Source organism: Entelurus aequoreus, linkage group LG16, assembly GCF_033978785.1.
Source record: "Entelurus aequoreus isolate RoL-2023_Sb linkage group LG16, RoL_Eaeq_v1.1, whole genome shotgun sequence".
Taxonomy (NCBI): Eukaryota; Metazoa; Chordata; class Actinopteri; order Syngnathiformes; family Syngnathidae; genus Entelurus; species Entelurus aequoreus.
The window spans coordinates 1,806,425-1,826,482 of NC_084746.1; the positions used below are offsets into that span (position 1 = coordinate 1,806,425).

The window sequence follows — 20,058 nt, forward strand, 5'->3', positions numbered from 1 at the left end:
TTACTTGTTACTGTCAAAGACTTTGTGTCACATTATTGTCAAAGAGTTACATGTTACATTATTGTCAAAAAGTTACTCGTTATATGACTGTCAAAGAGTTTGTGTCATATTATTGTCAAAGAGTTACATGTTACATTATTGTCAAAAAGTGTAATATTATTGTCAGAGTTACATGTTACATTATTGTCAAATAGTTACTTGTTACTGTCAAAGACTTTGTGTCACATTATTGTCAGAGAGTTACATGTTACAAATCCCGTTTCCATATGAGTTGGGAAATTGTGTTAGATGTAAATATAAATGGAATACAATGATTTGCAAATCCTTTTCAAGCCATATTCAGTTGAATATGCTACAAAGACAACATATTTGATGTTCAAACTCATAAACTTTATTTTTTTTTTGCAAATAATAATTAACTTAGAATTTCATGGCTGCAACACGTGCCAAAGTAGTTGGGAAAGGGCATGTTCACCACTGTGTTACATGGCCTTTCCTTTTAACAACACTCAGTAAAGGTTTGGGAACTGAGGAGACACATTTTTGAAGCTTCTCAGGTGGAATTCTTTCCCATTCTTGCTTGATGTACATCTTAAGTTGTTCAACAGTCCGGGGGTCTCCCTTGTGCTATTTTAGGCTTCATAATGCCAAACACATTTTCAATGTCTGGACTACAGGCAGGCCAGTCTAGTACCCGCACTCTTTTACTATGAAGCCACGTTGATGTAACACGTGGCTTGGCATTGTCTTGCTGAAATAAGCAGGGGCGTCCATGGTAACGTTGCTTGGATGGCAACATATGTTGCTCCAAAAGCTGTATGTACCTTTCAGCATTAATGGCGCCTTCACAGATGTGCAAGTTACCCATGTCTTGGCCACTAATACACCCCCATACCATCACACATGCTGCCTTTTACACTTTGCGCCTAGAACAATCCGGATGGTTCTTTTTCTCTTTGGTCTGGAGGACACGACATCCACAGTTTCCAAAAACAATTTGAAATGTGGACTCATTAGAACACAGAACACTTTTCCACTTTGTATCAGTCCATCTTAGATGAGCTCAGGCCCAGCGAAGCCGACGGCGTTTCTGGGTGTTGTTGATAAACGGTTTTCGCCTTGCATAGGAGAGTTTTAACTTGCACTTACAGATGTAGCGACCAACTGTAGTTACTGACAGTGGGTTTCTGAAGTGTTCCTGAGCCCATGTGGTGATATCCCTTACACACTGATGTCACTTGTTGATGCAGTACAGCCTGAGGGATGGAAGGTCACGGGCTTAGCTGCTTACGTGCAGTGATTTCTCCACATTCTCTGAACCCTTTGATGATATTACAGAGTGTAGATGGTGAAATCCCTAAATTCCTTGCAATAGCTGCTTGAGAAAGGTTTTTCTTAAACTGTTCAACAATTTGCTCGCGCATTTGTTGACAAAGTGGTGACCCTCGCCCCATCCTTGTTTGTGAATGACTGAGCATTTCATGGAATCTACTTTTATAACCAATCATGGCACCCACCTGTTCCCAATTAGCCTGTTCACCTGTGGGATGTTCCAAATAAGTGTTTGATGAGCATTCCTCAACTTTATCAGTATTTATTGCCACCTTTCCCAACTTCTTTGGCACGTGTTGCTGCCATCAAATTCTAAAGTTAATGATTATTTGCAAAAAAAAAAATGTTTATGAGTTTGAACATCAAATATGTTGTCTTTGTAGCATATTCAATTGAATATAGGTTGAAAATGATTTGCAAATCATTGTATTCCGTTTATATTTACTTCTAACACAATTTCCCAACTCATATGGAAACGGGGTTTGTACATTATTGTCAAAAAGTTACTCGTTATATTACTGTCAAAGAGTTATGTGTTACATTATTGTCAAAAAGTGTAATATTATTGTCAGTGTTACCTGTTACATTATTGTCAAATAGTTACTCGTTATATTAATTACTGTCAAGGAGTTTCATGTCATTACTATTGTCAAAAAGTTACATGTTACATTATTGTCAAAAAGTTGCGTAATATTATTGTCAGAGTTACGTGTTACATTATTGTCAAATAGTTACTCGTTATATTACTGTCAAAGACTTTGTGTCACATTATTGTCAAAGAGTTACCTGTTACATTATTGTCAAAAAGATACGTTATATTACTGTCAAAGAGTTTGTGTCATATTATTGTCAAAGAGTTACGTGTTACGTTGTAAAAAAAGTGTAATATTATTGTCAGCGTTACCTGTTACATTATTATAAAATAGTTAGTCTTTATATTACTGTCAAAGAGTTTCGTGTCATACTATTGTCAAAGAGTTACATTATTGTCAAAAAGTTGTGTATTATTATTGTCAGAGTTACTTGTTACATTATTGTCAAATAGTTACTCGTTATATTACTGTCAAAGAGTTTTGTGTAATATTATTGTCAGAGTTACGTGTTACATTATTGTCAAATAGTTACTCGTTGTATTGTATTGTATATGTCAAAGAGTTTTGTTTCATATTATTGTCAAACAAATACGTGTTGTATTATTGTCAAAAAGTTGTGTAATATTTTCAGAGTTACGTATTACATTATTGTCAAATAGTTACTCGTTATATTACTGTCATAGTTTCGTGTAATACCCAGTTAAACACTTTTTTAGAGGACTCTGATATTTTAGAAGTCTTTCAGTCTGGGTTTAAACCCCTCCATAGTACCGAGTCAGCATTAGTAAGGGTTTTTAATGACATCTTTCGAGCAACAGACTTAGGTGATCATGTGATTTTAGTTTTACTCGATCTAACAGCAGCATTTGATACGGTGGACCATAATATTTTAATTAGCCGCCTACAACATCAAGTGGGCATCTGTGGTACTGCCCTGAGTTGGCTGAAGTCATATTTGACTAACAGGACCTTCTCTGTAAATGTTGCTGGTTCTGAATCTTCTGTTGCTCCCTTAACATGTGGGGTCCCACAGGGCTCAGTTTTAGGACCACTGCTCTTTTCTATTTATTTACTTCCCCTGGGCTCAATCCTAAGAAAGCATGGTATTTGTTTTCATTGTTACGCTGATGACACACAAATTTATTTTCCGTTAAAGAAAAATCATGCCTCTTCAATACAGCCATTACTTGCTTGTCTTGATGACATCAAGGCCTGGATGGCCCTAAACTTCTTAAACTTCAATGAAAAGAAGACAGAAGTAATAGTGTTTGGACCTAGTGGTACCTGTGAGCTTCCCCCTGTTGACTTTGGCCCCTTGGCTTTGTACGTTAAGCCCATGATCACCAACCTGGGTTTTCGTATTGACAGTGATTTTAAATTGGACCGTCAGATTGGCACAGTGGTGAAAGCCAGCTTTTTTTATTTACGTCAGCTGGCTAAGGTTAAAAACCTGCTTTCTAGGCAACAGTTTGAGACAGTAATCCATGCCTTTATTACATCTCGGCTGGATTACTGTAACGCTTTATATTTTGGAATTAGTCAGTCCTCCCTCTCACGTCTGCAGCTGGTCCAAAATGCAGCTGCCCGACTTTTAACAAACACAAGAAAAAGAGAGCACATTACTCCTGTTTTAGCCTCCCTCCACTGGCTGCCTGTGTCTTTTAGAGTCCATTTTAAAATTATCTTACTTGTTTTTAAATCCTTACATGGTCTTGCCCCACCTTACCTCTCTGAGCTGCTCCACCTCTATGCCCCCACCCGGTCCCTCAGGTCAGCTGATCAGCTGATCCTGGAGGTACCCAAATCCAAGCGTAAGCTCAGGGGGGACAGAGCCTTCTCTGTTGCGGGCCCAAAACTCTGGAATGATCTTCCACTTCATGTGAGACAGGCCCCTTCTTTGGCTATTTTTAAGACCCTTCTTAAAACCCATTTTTATTCACTGGCTTTTAACCCAGCATGAGACTTTAAACTGTTTTTAACTTTTAACTTTTTTAACTGCTTTTTATCTAACAAAATTGTTCTTAGGGTAATTTTGTATTTGCTTTTTTAATGTGTATTTTACTTCTGTTTTAAATTTTATTTTTTAGTCTGTCCTTTGCCTTTATTTCTTTGTGGTGTACAGCCCTTTGTTTTTCAACTGTGGTTGTTTTTAAAGGGCTTTATAAATAAAGTTGGTATGGTATGGTATGGTACTATTGTCAAAAAGTTACGTGTTACATTATTGTCAAAAAGCTGTGTAATATTATTGTCAGAGTTACATGTTACATTATTGTCAAAGCGTTGTGTTACATTATTGACAAAGAGTTACGTTTTACATTATTGTCAAATAGTTCTGTGGTATATTATTGTCAGAGTTACATGTTACATAATGGTCAAAGTGTTACGTGTTACATAATTGTCGGTGTTTCGCGTTACATCATTTTCTAAGAGTTACATGCTATATTATTGTCGAAGAGTTATGTGTTACATTATTGTCCAATAGTCACTTAAACTGTCATTAGTTACTTCTCCGTTAAGTCGAGCAACTGCATCATTTGTAGTGTTTACGTTACATTTGGATTTTGCTTTACTGTACTTTTCTGACATTTACGGTTGGTGTAAAACATCAGCTTAGATGATTTGGTTTGGTGCGTCTCACACATTTGTCAATGACGCGGCAACTGTGGCAGCATCCCTAAAGAGGTCAGAGATGGAATTTGAGCCGTAGTTACAGTTTATACGGCCACCCTCAGTGTGACCTGTATGGCTGTTGACCAAGTATGCATTGCATTCACTTGTGTGTGTGAAAAGCTGTAGATATTATGTGACTGGGCCGGCACGCTGTTTGTATGGAGGAACAGCGGACGTGACGACAGGTTGTAGAGGACGCTAAAGGCAGTGCGTTTAAGGCACGCCCCCAATATTGTTGTCTGGGTGGAAATCGGGAGAATGGTTGCCCCGGGAGATTCTCGGGAGGGGCACTGAAATTCAGGAGTCTCCCGGGAAATCGGGAGGGTTGGCAAGAATGGTGATAACTTACACATAATTATTCTAACACACTGCGGCACTTAAATGAAGGAACGGTACCGGTACTTTTCAAAGGCAGTATAGTACTGATTTTTAATCAATTAGTATCGCGGTACTTTATTAGTATACCGTACAATCCTAATTCAGTATTTGACGTAATTGTGCACACCTAACCCCTCACCAACTGGTACTCTCTGCAGTTGAGTAAATGAACACCCCCAGCCACTAATACTGTATTTTCTTTGTTATGCTGCTCTTGTTCATTTATAAAAGCCTATCCCAGTAGTGTGATACGGTGTTAGAGTTATTTAAGACCTGGCCTGAATTACATCTGTCGTTTGTACGCTGGCTGCCAAAAGGTGCATCACTGCACTCCTAAAATAAACCCCAATGCACTTTGCCTTCTTTGTCAGCAAGTCCTGTGTACAAAAGTGGATAACAAAGCAACTTCCTGTTTCCTCCTAGTGTGAAGACCAGTGTGAAGACTGAGAAGGGTCAGGAGGTGGTCAGGCTGAGTCCGCTGCCCAAGAGAGCCAAGCGCACTTATCTGGCTATGGACTTGGACAAGGAAGTCATCGGCTATGTCATTCCAGTCTTCAGAGCCAAGTGAGTGCACTGTAACCAAAGACGGCAACTGTTGTTGTAAAACGCTTCTGTCACGCAGTCACGAAGAGGTCCGGAGTTTGATGGAGGCCCGGGAGGAGGATGTGACCGAGGAGGGCATCAACTACGTGGCCATGAGGAACCTGTTTGTCAGGGAGGCCAGGGAGGCCCTGGAGGTCCGGGTGGAGAAGAAAACTAGGACCACGCACATCCGGGAATCTGCAGAGCGCTTGGAACTGAACAAGACTGTAAAAAAAACACTAGAGATGTCCGATAATATCGGCCGATAAATGCTTTGAAATGTAATATCGGAAATTATCGGTATCGGTTTCAAAAAGTAAAATGTATGACTTTTTAAAACGCCGCTGTACGGAGTGGTACACGGACGTAGGGAGAAGTAGAGAGCAGTTGCATCTCCCAGTCATACTTGCCAACCCTCTCCATTTTCCCGGGAGACTCCCGAATTTCAGTTCCCCTCCCGAAAATCTCCCGGGGCAACCATTCTCCCGAATTCCTCCCGATTTCCACCCGGACAACAATATTGGGGGCGTGCCTTAAAGGCACTGCCTTTGCGTGCCGACCCAGTCACATAATATCTACGGCTTTTCACACACACAAGTGAATGCAGGGCATACTTGGTCAACAGCCATACAGGTCACACTGAGGGTGAACGTATAAACAACTTGAACACTGTTACAAATATGCGCCACACTGTGAACCCACACCAAACAAGAATGACAAACACATTTCGGGAGAACATCCGCACCGTAACACAACATAAACACAACAGAACAAATACCCAGAACCCCTTGCAGCACTAACTCTTCCGGGACGCTACAATATACACCCCCCGCTGCCCCCCCCCAAACTCAACCTCCTCATGCTCATGTCCCAAATTTCAAGCTGCTGTTTTGAGGCATGTTTAAAAAAAATAATGCACTTTGTGACTTCAGTAATAAATATGGCAGTGCCATGTTGGCATTTTTTTCCATAACTTGAGTTGATTTATTTTGAAAAACCTTGTTACATTGTTCAATGCATCCAGCGGGGCATCACTACAGAATTAGGCATAATAATGTGTTCATTCCACGACTGTATATATCGGTATCGGTTGATATCGGAATCCATAATTAAGAGTTGGACAATATCGGAATATCGGATATCGGCAAAAAAGCCATTATCGGACGTCTCTAAAAAAGAAACATCATTGTTTTTGTGGTAACTGGTTGTATTTCAAGCCTGACACTCTTTGTTTTGCTACAGCTGGAAGAATGGACCGAGTTCCGTAAGAAAATGAACCCTGACAGCCTGATGCACGCACCAGAGTTTATTGGCAGGCCCCGCGGACAGACAGTCTGGGAGGGCCAGACCATCACGCTGCACTGCACCATGGCTGGCTGGCCCAGACCAAGGATTGCCTGGTAGGCCAACCGTCTCTTGTCTTTTTGAACACTTATTCTGCTCTCAATGCAAATCTTGCATTGAAACAGGAGCAGAGGTGGGTAGAGTAGCCAGAAATTGTATTCAAGTAAGAGTACTGTTACTTTAGAGATTTATTACTCAAGTAAAAGTAAGGAGTAGTCACCCAAATATTTACTTGAGTAAAAGTAAAAAGTATCTTGTGAAAAAACTACTCAAGTACTGAGTAACTGATGAGTAACCTGTTCGTTTAATGATGACGGCAACAAATAATGCACAAAAACATAAAAATAGCAATGAGCAAATTCAGAGCCAGGAATATCTCTTAAGCAACTAAAACAATAATATATATTAAATAATAATACATTAACATAAACAAAATGAAGGCAAATTGAGCCACAATAACTTAACAGCACCATAGGCTCAGTAGGCAGAGATTACAAAGGAAAATAACAAGTTAGCCTTTACGCAAACCATAAACTGATAGGTGTGGGCTGCACCTGGGAACACACTGATTAGTGTTTCTATGCAAGTGTGTGTGTGTGTGTGTGTGTGTGTGTGTGTGTGTGTGTGTGTGTGTGTGTGTGTGTGTGTGTGTGTGTGTGTGTGTGTGTGTGTGTGTGTGTGTGTGTGTGTGTGTGTGTGTGTGTGTGTGTGTGTGTGTGTGTGTGTGTGTGTGTGTCTGTCTATGAGGCTGCAGTGCGTTAATAAATGTCCCCACACTTGGTACATTTGACAGTGATTCATAGCAGGGAAGCTAACATCAGCCTACGGTGACAGCCAAAATATCTACTAACGTTACTTACCGCCATGTGCTTCCTCAAATTTGAAGTTGAGTTCATGTAAGCTTAAGCTTGTTAATCATGTGACCGCCTGGCTCTGTTTGAAGTGAAGTGAAGTGAATTATATTTATATAGCGCTTTTCTCTAGTGACTCAAAGCGCTTTACATAGTGACACCCAATATCTAAGTTACATTTTAACCAGTGTGGGTGGCACTGGGAGCAGGTGGGTAAAGTGTCTTGCCCAAGGACACAACGGCAGTGGCTAGGATGGCGGAAGCGGGGATTGAACCTGCAACCCTCAAGTTGCTGGCACGGCCGCTCTACCAACCGAGCTATACCGCCCCGTTTGATTGGTGAAACGGAGTCAAACGCCACCAGTGACTGCATTTGATTGGTGAAACGCAGGCATGAGATAGATCCTACTTTGAAGGTCTGTCTGACAAAAGAAAACAAACAAAGCGTGCATTAACAGATGGATAAAAATCAGTAGCGAGTAGCGAGCTGAATGTAGATAAATGTAGCGTAATAAAAGTAGCGTTTCTTCTCTATAAATATACTCAAGTAAAAGTATGTTGCATTAAAACTACACTTAGAAGTACAATTTATCCCAAAAGTTAGTCAAGTAGATGTAACGGAGTAAATGTAGCGCGTTACTACCCACCTCTGAACAGGAGTTCAGAACAGTCATGAAAGCATTCTGTGTCTCTGTGCTGCGTTCAAGGTACAAAAACAACGTGCTGATCGACGCCAAGACGCACTCTGAGAAGTACACGGTGGAGAGCAATTACAACATGCACTCCCTGCAGATCAAGAAGTAGGTCATCATGAGGCCTGAAGTCTTCTAGCAAAGCTCAATGTTGTTTGCCGCTCTTTTCAGCTGCGACTTCTACGACACAGCTCAGTATCGTGTCTCTGCGCTCAATGTGAAAGGAGAGATGTCCTCAGTGGCCACCATTGTTGTCAAACGTAAGCAGCTGCCAGGACAGTGCCTACGTAATATAACATACGTAATATACGTGCTCCAAAAGTAAAGATGGATGATTCTCTCTGCAGGCTTCCAGGATGGTGAGGAATGTGGCCCACTTGAATCCAAGGCTTGTGAGTCAATCAGTATTGTTGAAATGACTGGGATTACAAGTAGCCTTGGGAGTATCTGCCATTTAAAGGGGATCGATGATGATTTTCCTCTTTTCTGACTTAGTGATAAATGTTGGATAATTGTGTTAAAAATACCAAAGCATCAATTTATAAGTTCATGCATTTGGGTGTGAGCTTACGCGCAGTTTTGAATGCCTCTGAATGCAGTTTTTTACACTCTTTTTTTGAGTAATGATGTGCATATATATATACTTATGTGTGAAATTATTAACACATTAGCGTAAAATATCAAATAATATTATTGATGTCATTCACGTAAGAGACTAGATGTATAAGATTTCATGGGATTTAGCGATTAGGAGTGACAGATTGTTTGGTAAACATATAGCATGTTCTATATTTTACAGTTATTTGAATGACTCTTACCATAATATGTTACGTTAACATACCAGGCACTTTCTCAGTTGGTTATTTATGCCTCATATAATGTACACTTATTCAGCTTGTTGTTCACTATTCTTTATTTATTTTAAATTGCCTTTCAAATGTCTATTCTTGGTGTTGGCTTTTATCAAATACATTTCCCCAAAAAATGCGACTTATACTCCAGTGCGATTTATATGTTTTTTTCCTTCTTTATTATGCATTTTTGGCCGCTGCGACTTATACTCCGGAGCGATTTATACTCCGAAAAATACGGTATATATATATATATATATATATATATATATATATATATATATATATATATATATATATATATATATATATATATATATATATATATATATATATACACAGTCGCGGTCAAAAATTTTACATACACTTGTAAAGAACATACCGTATTTCCTTGAATTAGCGCACCGGCGGTAATTAATTTAAAACCTCTTCTCACTCCGGCGCTTACCAAAGGCATGCGGTAAATTTTGGCATGCACTTATAAATTTGAGTGTGATGTAAGGATAATCATGACATCGCTTAATGCCGCAATAAAATTTAAAGCACAATGAATCATCCCGGGAGCTCTTTTTTTTTGGGGTTTGAAAAGACAATTATAACGTGACACTCTTTATTTTTACAAGGGGTCATTCAACAATTACGTACGCATTTTTCTCCAGGATTTTGACCCCAACCCCCGTACGCAAGATTTACTATACAAATGATGGTACTTAATTGTGCGCATTTCCCCCCCAGGATTTTGAACCCCAACCCCACCCCCCTTTGCATACGTAATTGTTGAATGGCTCCCAAGTGCCTGCGTTATAACACAGCGGTAAAATTTATACCGGTATAATCAATTGTGATATATTATGCTGGATGTTGCACACAGGACTCGGGACATATGTTATGTAGATCTATGCATATATTTCTGTTAAACTATGTCACCAACATTCTTTAATCTTAATCTTAAAACAATTTTATTGTTTTGTAAGTAGCGTGCATACATTAGCATTTCTAAAGATAAGTTTACATGCGATTGGTTTCCCTCAATCATCAGGATCCTGATGATTGAGGGAAACCCCTCATGAAACAGGCCTGTAGAGATGAAATAGTCTTGTGATTTTTCCCACACATACATATTACGCTCTACCACGGTATCGAGCACTATTTTTTTGGATAATCTAATTAAGACACACATATATATATATATATATATATATATATATATATATATATATATATATATATATATATATATATATATATATATATATATATATATATATATATATATATATATATATATGCTCCACAGGGGGTACTTCATCATCATCATTTCATCATTTCTTTTTATTCCTTTCATGAAAATGCATATACACAAGCCACGTACAGTTGACACTTTCATTGTTTTTTGTTTCTTATACATTTCCATGATCAGAAAGGAGCAGATGGAAGAATAATATTCTTATATTTATCTGCCCTCTTTTTTTTAACACAAATTATTTGAGATGACTTTATCACTGTTCCCTCCACCAACACCCCAACTCCAACATACTTTTTAATTTTCGTTTAAGCATTTTCACAATGACACTTCCAATCAAAATCAAAAATCAGTTGGATATAATTCCAGTTGTCTCTTTTTGTAACTCTTTTTAAATTGAAATATATTTTTGCAACTTTTTAAGTCTTTCTTTAGAGAATTCCATGCTTTCACAGCAGCAACAGACAAGCACATTTCTTTCAAATTTGTTCGCACTCGTACTTCATTTAATTCATGGTTTATGCTCCTTTACCCACAGATGGCCTAGCCCCTGAGCATGGCATCGTTTTCCAGACCACCATACTCGACAAATTCGAGGTGGCCTTCGGGCGCGAGGGCGAGACGCTGAGCCTGGGCTGCACGGTCATTGTGTATCCCACCGTGAAGAAGTACCAGCCTGAAGCCATGTGGTACAGAGACTGTGAGTGGCTCGTCATTACCTCAATATTACTGCATTTCTGTGAGCGCAGCATTAAATAAACACATTTTACAGCTGTGCCCCTGAAGGAATCCAAATGGGTGCACAGCAATTGGTCCGGTCAACGCGCCACGCTCACACTGGTCCACCTCAACAAAGAAGACGAGGGCATGTACACCCTGCGCATCAACACCACGTCTGGCTACGAGACCTTCTCTGCTTACGTCTTTGTCAGAGGTAAGCAAAGATGACAAAAACCGTGTTGATATGCTGACTCTCCAGGATATTTGACGGTACAAGCCTGAACGAGAAAAAACTTGCAGGTCTGTCTTCAGAAGCAAGGCCAATAGGAGGGTTGCATTAGATTTGTTTTTCCTTCTTCGCGGCTTGATTCACACGATGGCCGAGCAGCTTGAGCGTAGCACTAAAACAAGCGAGAGAGAGTGTAGAGTTTGAGCAGAAAATGTCGTATTGGTATTCTCTTCTTGGGGTTTCCAGTCGTTTAAATAGAGAGATAGGAAAGAGCTTTCATAGAGTCCCGAAAGAAGTGATTCATAAAGGTAATAAAGTCAGGAAAAAACGAAGGAACGTGCGTCGAAGGAAATGGCTCTTTCATCATCTTGTGGAATACAATAGGAGCGCTCGTGTCTGCAATGATCACTTTGTAAAATGTATGTTTAAACATTTAATTTGTTTGGGAAACTTTCTGTGATGCAATCCAGTTTGTTCTCTACATTATTAGTAGTGTTTGATAGCAGAATTAAACGTAAGAAAAGGACAATAGATTGCATTAGTTTGTCTTCTTTTGTAGTTGCTATGCCTAAATAGAACTACGAAGACCTGTTTGTACAAATAAACTAACGTCATGTTAAGTGTTAAGAAGCAGTAGACTTCCACTGTTAACAGAAATGCCTTTTGCTTTCTTTGGAAGCAGGCATATTTGGATGAGTTTAGTGTGGAAGGCTTGATTGAACTCTGACCTCAATCCCATCAAACACCTTTAGACCTTTAGAATGTGCAAACAGGGGCGTGTCCTCCCACCCCCATCTCCATCACAGTGCACCCTAAAGGCGTTTAATGGTGTGGAGTTCTTCCACACCAAACCCATCCAAGTATGCCTTTGTACAAGATTTTGTTGTTTTGTCCATAATTCGATCCATCTGTGTTCTCGTTCGTACCTAATGTGTTTACTGGGGTTCTTCCACACCAAAATAATCCAAACAGGCTTTTATGCACTTTGCTTTGTGCACTGGGAACATGGTGACATTCCCCAAACTGTTCCCGTAAGACAGGGGTCACCAACCTTTTTGAAACCAAGAGCTACTTCTTGGGTACTGATTAATGCGAAGGGCTACCAGTTTGATACACACTTAAATAAATTGCCAGAAATAGCCAAATTTGCTCAATTTACCTTTAACTCTATGTTATTATTAATAATTAATGATATTTACACTTAATTGAACGGTTTAAAAGAGGAGAAAACACGAAAAAAATGACAATTAAATTTTGAAACATAGTTTATCTTCAATTTCGAATCGTTAAAATTCTAAATTCAACCGAAAAAAAGAAGACAAAAAGTTAAAAAAATAATTTATGGAACATCATTAGTAATTTTTCCTGATTAAGATTAATTTTAGAATTTTGATGACATGTTTTAAATAGGTTAAAATCCAATCTGCACTTTGTTAGAATATATAACAAATTGGACCAAACTATATTTCTAACAAAGACAAATCATTATTTCTTCTAGATTTTCCAGAACAAAAATTTTAAAATAAATTCAAAAGACTTTGAAACAAGATTTAAATTTGATTCTACAGATTTTCTAGCTTTGCCAGAATAATTTTTTTGAATTTTATTCATAATAAGTTTGAAGAAATATTTCTCAAATATTCTTTGTCGAAAAAACAGAAGCTAAAATGAAGAATTCAATTACAATTTATTTATTATTCTTTACAATAAAAAAAATACATTTACTTGAACATTGATTTAAATTGTCAGGAAAGAAGAGGAAGGAATTTAAAAGGTAAAAAGGTATATGTGTTTAAAAATCCTAAAATCATTTTTAAGGTTGTATTTTTTCTCTAAATTTGTCTTTCTGAAAGTTATAAGAAGCAAAGTAAAAAAATTAATGAATTTATTTAAACAAGTGAAGACCAAGTCTTTCAAATATTTTCTTGGATTTTCAAATTCTATTTGAGTTTTGTCTCTCTTAGAATTAAAAATGTCGGGCAAAGCGAGACCAGCTTGCTAGTAAATAAATAAAATTTAAAAAATAGAGGCAGCTCACTGGTAAGTGCTGCTATTTGAGCTATTTTTAGAACAGGCCAGCGGGCTACTCATCTGGTCCTTACGGGCTACCTGGTGCCCGCGGGCACCGCGTTGGTGACCCCCTGCCGTAAGACTTAGCATGATCCACTCTTAAGGAGGAAGAAGGTATTACTGAATGCAGTAATGGAAACCAGACTGCTATAGAAACACTACTATTTACATATAAGTGTGTGTGTCTGTGTGTGTATGCTCCAGATGCTGAGGTAGCGGTCAAAGGGGTCCCTGGAGCCCCTCTGGACGTGTGTTGTCACGATGCCAACAAAGACTATGTGGTGGTAACCTGGAAGCAGCCAGCCGTGGAAGGCAGCAGCACCATCCTGGGCTACTACGTTGACCGGTTAGTCATCACCATGGTTACTAACCTTTGACCCGCTCCTCATTTGTCCACACGTGTTAAACAGATGCGAAGTGGGGACTCACCACTGGGCCCAGTGTAACGACAGCCCCGTCAAGTACGCCCGCTTCCCCGTCACAGGGCTGGTGGAGGGTCGGTCGTACGTCTTCAGGGTGAGGGCCTTGAACAAGGCGGGGGTCAGTCGTTCTTCACGCATCTCGGAGACGGTGGTCGCCATGGATCCCTATGACAGGGCCCGCCTACGTGGTAGGGAACACAACTGGGAGCTCTGCCAACAGAACCACAAATGTACTACACTGCAAAAAGTCAGTGTTCAAAAATATGGCAAAAAAAAATACAAAAATGAGGAGTATTTTATTTGAACCAAGCAAAATTATCTGCCAATAGAACAACAAAATTTGGCTTGTCAAGACTTTCCAAAACAAGTAAAATTAGCTAACCTCAATGAACCCAAAAATAGCTTAAAATAAGTATATTCTCACTAATAACAAGTGCACTTTTCTTGGTGGAAAAAAAACCAGACCTTTTTGTTCAATATGTTGAAAAATATTCTTAAATGAAGTAAATGCTAGTGTCATTATCTTGACATAATGATATGCGCTCGGCAGGCCTGGCCCTAACCAATCTGGCGCCCTAGGCAAGATTTTAGGTGGCGCCCCCCCCCCCCCCCCCACATCGGCAGTGAAGTGTATATACTCACAAGAAACCGAATAGCTTTGTCTTTGACCTTTTTTTTTTACTTAAAGAAAGCAAATTAACATATTATATGAGAATGTTATGTTATGATTATCTTTAACCGAATCACAGCAGTGCTCAAATTACAAAACAGCATTCCCTCTCATGTGATATTGCTTAATTAACATTAATGATGTGCACTTTAACAACTAGGCTTACAACTATACCTAATATACAAAGGGGTGGAAAAGTGACTATTACCTGCAGGGCAAACATTAGCTAACCAGAAGGCAATAACAATGTAAACAAAAAATACCTGCTTAAAAGATCTAATACAAGTGTCCCTGAAGAATGTAAGGTGGGAGTACTGTAATTACCTAATGTTACATTATTATTTTCCATAACAATTTAGCCCCCTCCACAATATTAACCCGACGTTAAAACAGAACTAGCTATTTATTGATTAGCAATTGCCGAATCATGTAACATTAGCTTAATGCTAAAAAGCCAGGTTACTATCAAATTCTGTAACTGACAAATAATTTCATGTAGGCTAACGTTACCTCCCTGCTACCTCTATGTCTTTTTCTCGTTTCTCCTTCTCTTCTTTTCTCTTTTTTCTTCCCTGGGCACCTGACAGTTTTGGCGGTTTTGACATCTTGTGTTGATTTTTTGATGTGGTAAGAGTCATGATACGGGAAGGGTGGGGGCGCACCGTGCGGGGGGATGGGGGGGGGGGGGGGGGGTGGGGGGGCGTAATGTTGTAACAAATAATATTTCTATTAAATAGGCTTTACTTTGTATTTTAATTAACATGGGATTATTTTTTGTATTTAGAAATAATAGTACCAACTTTTTTTTTTTTTTTTCTCCAACATTTGTGGCACTGGCGTGGCGCCCCCTGATGGACGGCGCCCTTAGCATTTGCCTATACGGCCTATGCCACGGGCCGGCCCTGTCGCTCGACATTACTTTCTTGAAAGCAGCAAACTTATACTAAAAACTAATTTAATGTTCTTAATGGAAAGGCAACAAGGCAAGCGCTTGTTACTCTCGGAGTCTCCTAGCCGCTCAGGCAAATCATATTGTCTAAAAATGCATTTTTCCATCGATAACATGACATCATCGCACCAAGTGCGTGCTCTTTCAGTCAATTAGTGCGCATATATACAGCCCGGCCCCCGGCCAACATTTTTTTAATTGGAATTTTGAGGAATTTATCTGAATGTGCATGAACTATTTCTGTTCAAAATGGTTTGAAATGTTAAATGTTTAAATATTAACTGTCAGTTTACTGTACTGTGCCAACTGTACTACTTTATGAGTACTTATGTTCTATTGTTTCATTGAAAATAAAACAGCAAAGTCCATTTGGCTGTCATCTGTTTTAATTATGAGACACAATTGTGTCAAAATCATGATTTTTTTTTTTCATGCTTGAAATAAGAAATGATGACTTTAAAAAAGTAGTTTTATACTGCTGATGACACAGCTTTGCAACACTTGATATTCTAGTTTCAAGCATGTTTTACTCAATATAGCTCATCAAATCTCAGCAACAAGCTGTAATATCTTACTGAGATCATTTAGGACCAAAACCCTTAAAACAAGTAAAAGATTCTAATATAAAATCTGCTTAGTGAGAAGAATTATCTTATCAGACAGAAAATAAGCAAATATCACCCTTATTTGTCATATTTAATCTTACTTAGATTTCACTTTTTGCAGTGTAAAAATTACTTGACTTGATTATAATAATCTGGTTTCCCCCTCATCTCCAGGTCCTTCTGCTCCTTGGACTGGAATGATCAAGTTCACAGAGGAGGATCACACTGGTAACATTTTTTGTCAAAAACAAGCTTCTGAGTGTTGATCCAGTCCTGTTGTCCACAGTGGGAGAGATACCGGGAGAACCTGCTGATGTTGTGGTTACCGAGGCAACTAAGAGCTACGTGGTGCTTGCCTGGAAACCCCCAATCCAACGGGGCCACGAAGGAGTGATGTATTTTATTGAGAAGGTGAGAAGTGATGCGGTTAATTCTGGGCCTTTATTTACTGACACCGCTTAATATATTTGAGAGATACCCACAGACAGCGATCTTCACAATTTAAGATGACACTGGTGGCTTTTGATGAGAAAAAAGGATCCTAGCAAGTGTGATGTTAGGGTCTCTGCACCTCGCTTTTCGTCAAGGACATGGCGCGGCAGTATCTAAACAGTCTCTAAACATAGTACAGTCTCCAATAACATCAGAAATAGATGCTAGATTTGTTGCCAGTCATTTTTATGAAAAGAAAGAGTGACTAAAATGAGTGGAGACATCTCTAAAAACAACACACACAAAAATTCTCAACAAAGTACATTGTACAATAAGCAGGAACAATTTAAAAGTAGAATGAGACAATATTATGTCAGAAAAAAAAAATATGGTAATACTATTCTTAATAATAACAGATTTGTTTCAAATGTATTTTTATTATGTATGTATTTATGTATGTATATATGTACATATGTAAATATGTATATATATGTACATATGTATATACTGTATGTACATATCTATATATGTACATATATATATGTAAATATTTACATATATTATGTATATATGTGTATATGTATGTATGTATATATGCGTATATATATGTATACATGTGTATATATGTATATACATGCGTATATATGTATATATATATATGTGTGTATATATATATATATATATATATATATATATGTATATATATATATGTATATATATATATATATATATATATATACATATACACACACATATATATATATATATATATATATATATATATATATATATATATATATATATATATACTACCATTCAAAAGTTTGGGGTCACCCAAACAATTTTGTGGAATAGCCTTAATTTTAGGGATGTCCGATAATGGCTTTTTGCCGATATCCGATATGCCGATATTGTCCAACTCTTTAATTACCGATACCGATATCAACCGATACCGATATCAACCGATATATACAGTCGTGGAATTAACACATTATTATGCCTAATTTGGACAACCAGGTATGGTGAAGATAAGGTACTTTTTAAAAAAATGAATCAAATAAAATAAGATAAATAAATTAAATACATTTTCTTGAATAAAAAAGAAAGTACAACAATATAAAAACAGTTACATAGAAACTAGTAATTAATGAAAATTTGTAAAATTAACTGTTAAAGGTTAGTACTATTAGTGGAGCAGCAGCACGCACAATCATGTGTGCTTACGGACTGTATCCCTTGCAGACTGTATTGATATATATTGATATATAATGTAGGAACCAGAATATTAATAACAGAAAGAAACGACCCTTTTGTGTGAATGAGTGTAAATGGGGGGAGGGAGTTTTTTTGGGTTGGTGCACTAATTGTAAGTGTATCTTGTGTTTTTTATGTGGATTTAATAAAAAAAAACAACAACAAAAAAAACGATACTGATAATAAAAAAACCGATACCGATAATTTCCGATATTACATTTTAACGCATTTATCGGCCGATAATATCGGCAGACCGATATTATCGGACATCTCTACTTAATTTCTAAGAACAAGAATAGACTGTCGCGTTTCAGATGAAAGTTCTCTTTTTCTGGCCATTTTGAGCGTTTAATTGACCCCACAAATGTGATGCTCCAGAAACTCAACCTGCTCAAAGGAAGGTCAGTTTTGTAGCTTCTGTAACGAGCTAAAGTGTTTTCAGATGTGTGAACATGATTGCACAAGGGTTTTCTAATCATCAATTAGCCTTCTGAGCCAATGAGCAAACACATTGTACCATTAGAACACTGGAGTGATAGTTGCTGGAAATGGGCCTCTATACACCTATGTAGATATTGCACCAAAAAGCAGACATTTGCAGCTAGAATAGTCATTTACCACATTAGCAATGTATAGAGTGTATTTCTTTCAAGTTAAGACTAGTTTAAAGTTATCTTCCTTGAAAAGGACAGTGCTTTTCCTTCAAAAATAAGGACATTTCAATGTGACCCCAAACTTTTGAACGGTAGTGTGTATATATACATATATATATATATTCCTGTGAGTGGTCAAACGTGCAACACCGACATTTTAGAGCGCATGCCAAGGTAAATAATGTATTAGTAAAAATGGTCGCCTCTGCTTCTCTGTAGTGTATTTCTGGGACAGACACCTGGCAGAGGGTGAACACCAGCATGCCAGTCAAGTCTCCTCGCTTCGCCCTTTTCGACCTGGCTGAGGGCAAGTCCTACAGCTTCCGTGTGCGCTGCTGCAACTCAGCGGGCGTGGGCGAGGCCTCTGAAGCCACCACAGACATCACTGTCGGGGACAGGCTAGGTGAGCACTTAGGCAAGACGCCACATTTATCTTCTATGTCCTCTTTCACTTCATCACTCTCCTTCCTTCCTTCCAGACCTGCCCTCAGCTCCTGGCACGCCAGTGGTGACCAGGAACACCAGCACCTCTGTGGTGGTCTCCTGGGCGGCCTCTAAGGAAGTCAAACACCTTGTGGGCTACTATATTGAATACAATGTGGTGGGCACGGACGTCTGGATTCCCTGCAACAACAAACCTGTCAAGCAGACCAGGTAAGCGTAGGGTGAGATAGATTATAGTGTGAGAGTCCAGTCCATAGTGGATCTAACATAATAGTGTGAGAGTCCAGTCCATAGTGGATCTAACATAATAGTGTGAGAGTCCAGTCCATAGTGGATCTAACATAATAGTGTGAGAGTCCAGTCCATAGTGGATCTAAAATAATAGTGTGAGAGTCCAGTCCATAGTGGATCTAACATAATAGTGTGAGAGTCCAGTCCATAGTGGATCTAACATAATAGTGTGAGAGTCCAGTCCATAGTGGATCTAACATAATAGTGTGAGAGTCCAGTCCATAGTGGATCTAACATAATAGTGTGAGAGTCCAGTCCATAGTGGATCTAACATAATAGTGTGAGAGTCCAGTCCATAGTGGATCTAACATAATAGTGAGAATCCAGTCCATAGTGGATCTAACATAATAGTGTGAGAGTCCAGTCCATAGTGGATCTAACATAATAGTGTGAGAGTCCAGTCCATAGTGGATCTAACATAATAGTGTGAGAGTCCAGTCCATAGTGAATCTAACATAATAGTGTGAGAGTCCAGTCCATAGTGGATCTAACATAATAGTGTGAGAGTCCAGTCCATAGTGGATCTAACATAATAGTGTGAGAGTCCAGTCCATAGTGGATCTAACATAATAGTGAGAATCCAGTCCATAGTGGATCTAACATAATAGTGAGAATCCAGTCCATAGTGGATCTAACATAATAGTGTGAGAGTCCAGTCCATAGTGGATCTAGCATAATAGTGTGAGAGTCCAGTCCATAGTGGATCTAACATAATAGTGTGAGAGTCCAGTCCATAGTGGATCTAACATAATAGTGTGAGAGTCCAGTCCATAGTGGATCTAA

General features: G+C 38.5%; 1 protein-coding gene across 2 annotated transcripts in view; it reads left to right on the top strand.

Moving 5' to 3' along the window:
- The window catches only part of myom1a (myomesin 1a (skelemin)), a 52,251-nt gene that overhangs the window by 2,933 nt on the left and 29,260 nt on the right, over window positions 1–20,058 (top strand). For both annotated transcript variants that reach the window (XM_062023756.1, XM_062023757.1), the window contains exons 3-16: window positions 5,397–5,537; window positions 5,596–5,782; window positions 6,798–6,955; window positions 8,458–8,550; window positions 8,614–8,702; window positions 8,790–8,834; window positions 11,075–11,236; window positions 11,309–11,470; window positions 13,760–13,901; window positions 13,966–14,165; window positions 16,376–16,429; window positions 16,488–16,612; window positions 18,760–18,943; window positions 19,020–19,194. In XM_062023756.1, coding sequence (XP_061879740.1) covers window positions 5,397–5,537; window positions 5,596–5,782; window positions 6,798–6,955; window positions 8,458–8,550; window positions 8,614–8,702; window positions 8,790–8,834; window positions 11,075–11,236; window positions 11,309–11,470; window positions 13,760–13,901; window positions 13,966–14,165; window positions 16,376–16,429; window positions 16,488–16,612; window positions 18,760–18,943; window positions 19,020–19,194 — 1,917 coding nt within the window. The remainder of the gene's footprint in view (window positions 1–5,396; window positions 5,538–5,595; window positions 5,783–6,797; window positions 6,956–8,457; window positions 8,551–8,613; window positions 8,703–8,789; window positions 8,835–11,074; window positions 11,237–11,308; window positions 11,471–13,759; window positions 13,902–13,965; window positions 14,166–16,375; window positions 16,430–16,487; window positions 16,613–18,759; window positions 18,944–19,019; window positions 19,195–20,058) is intronic.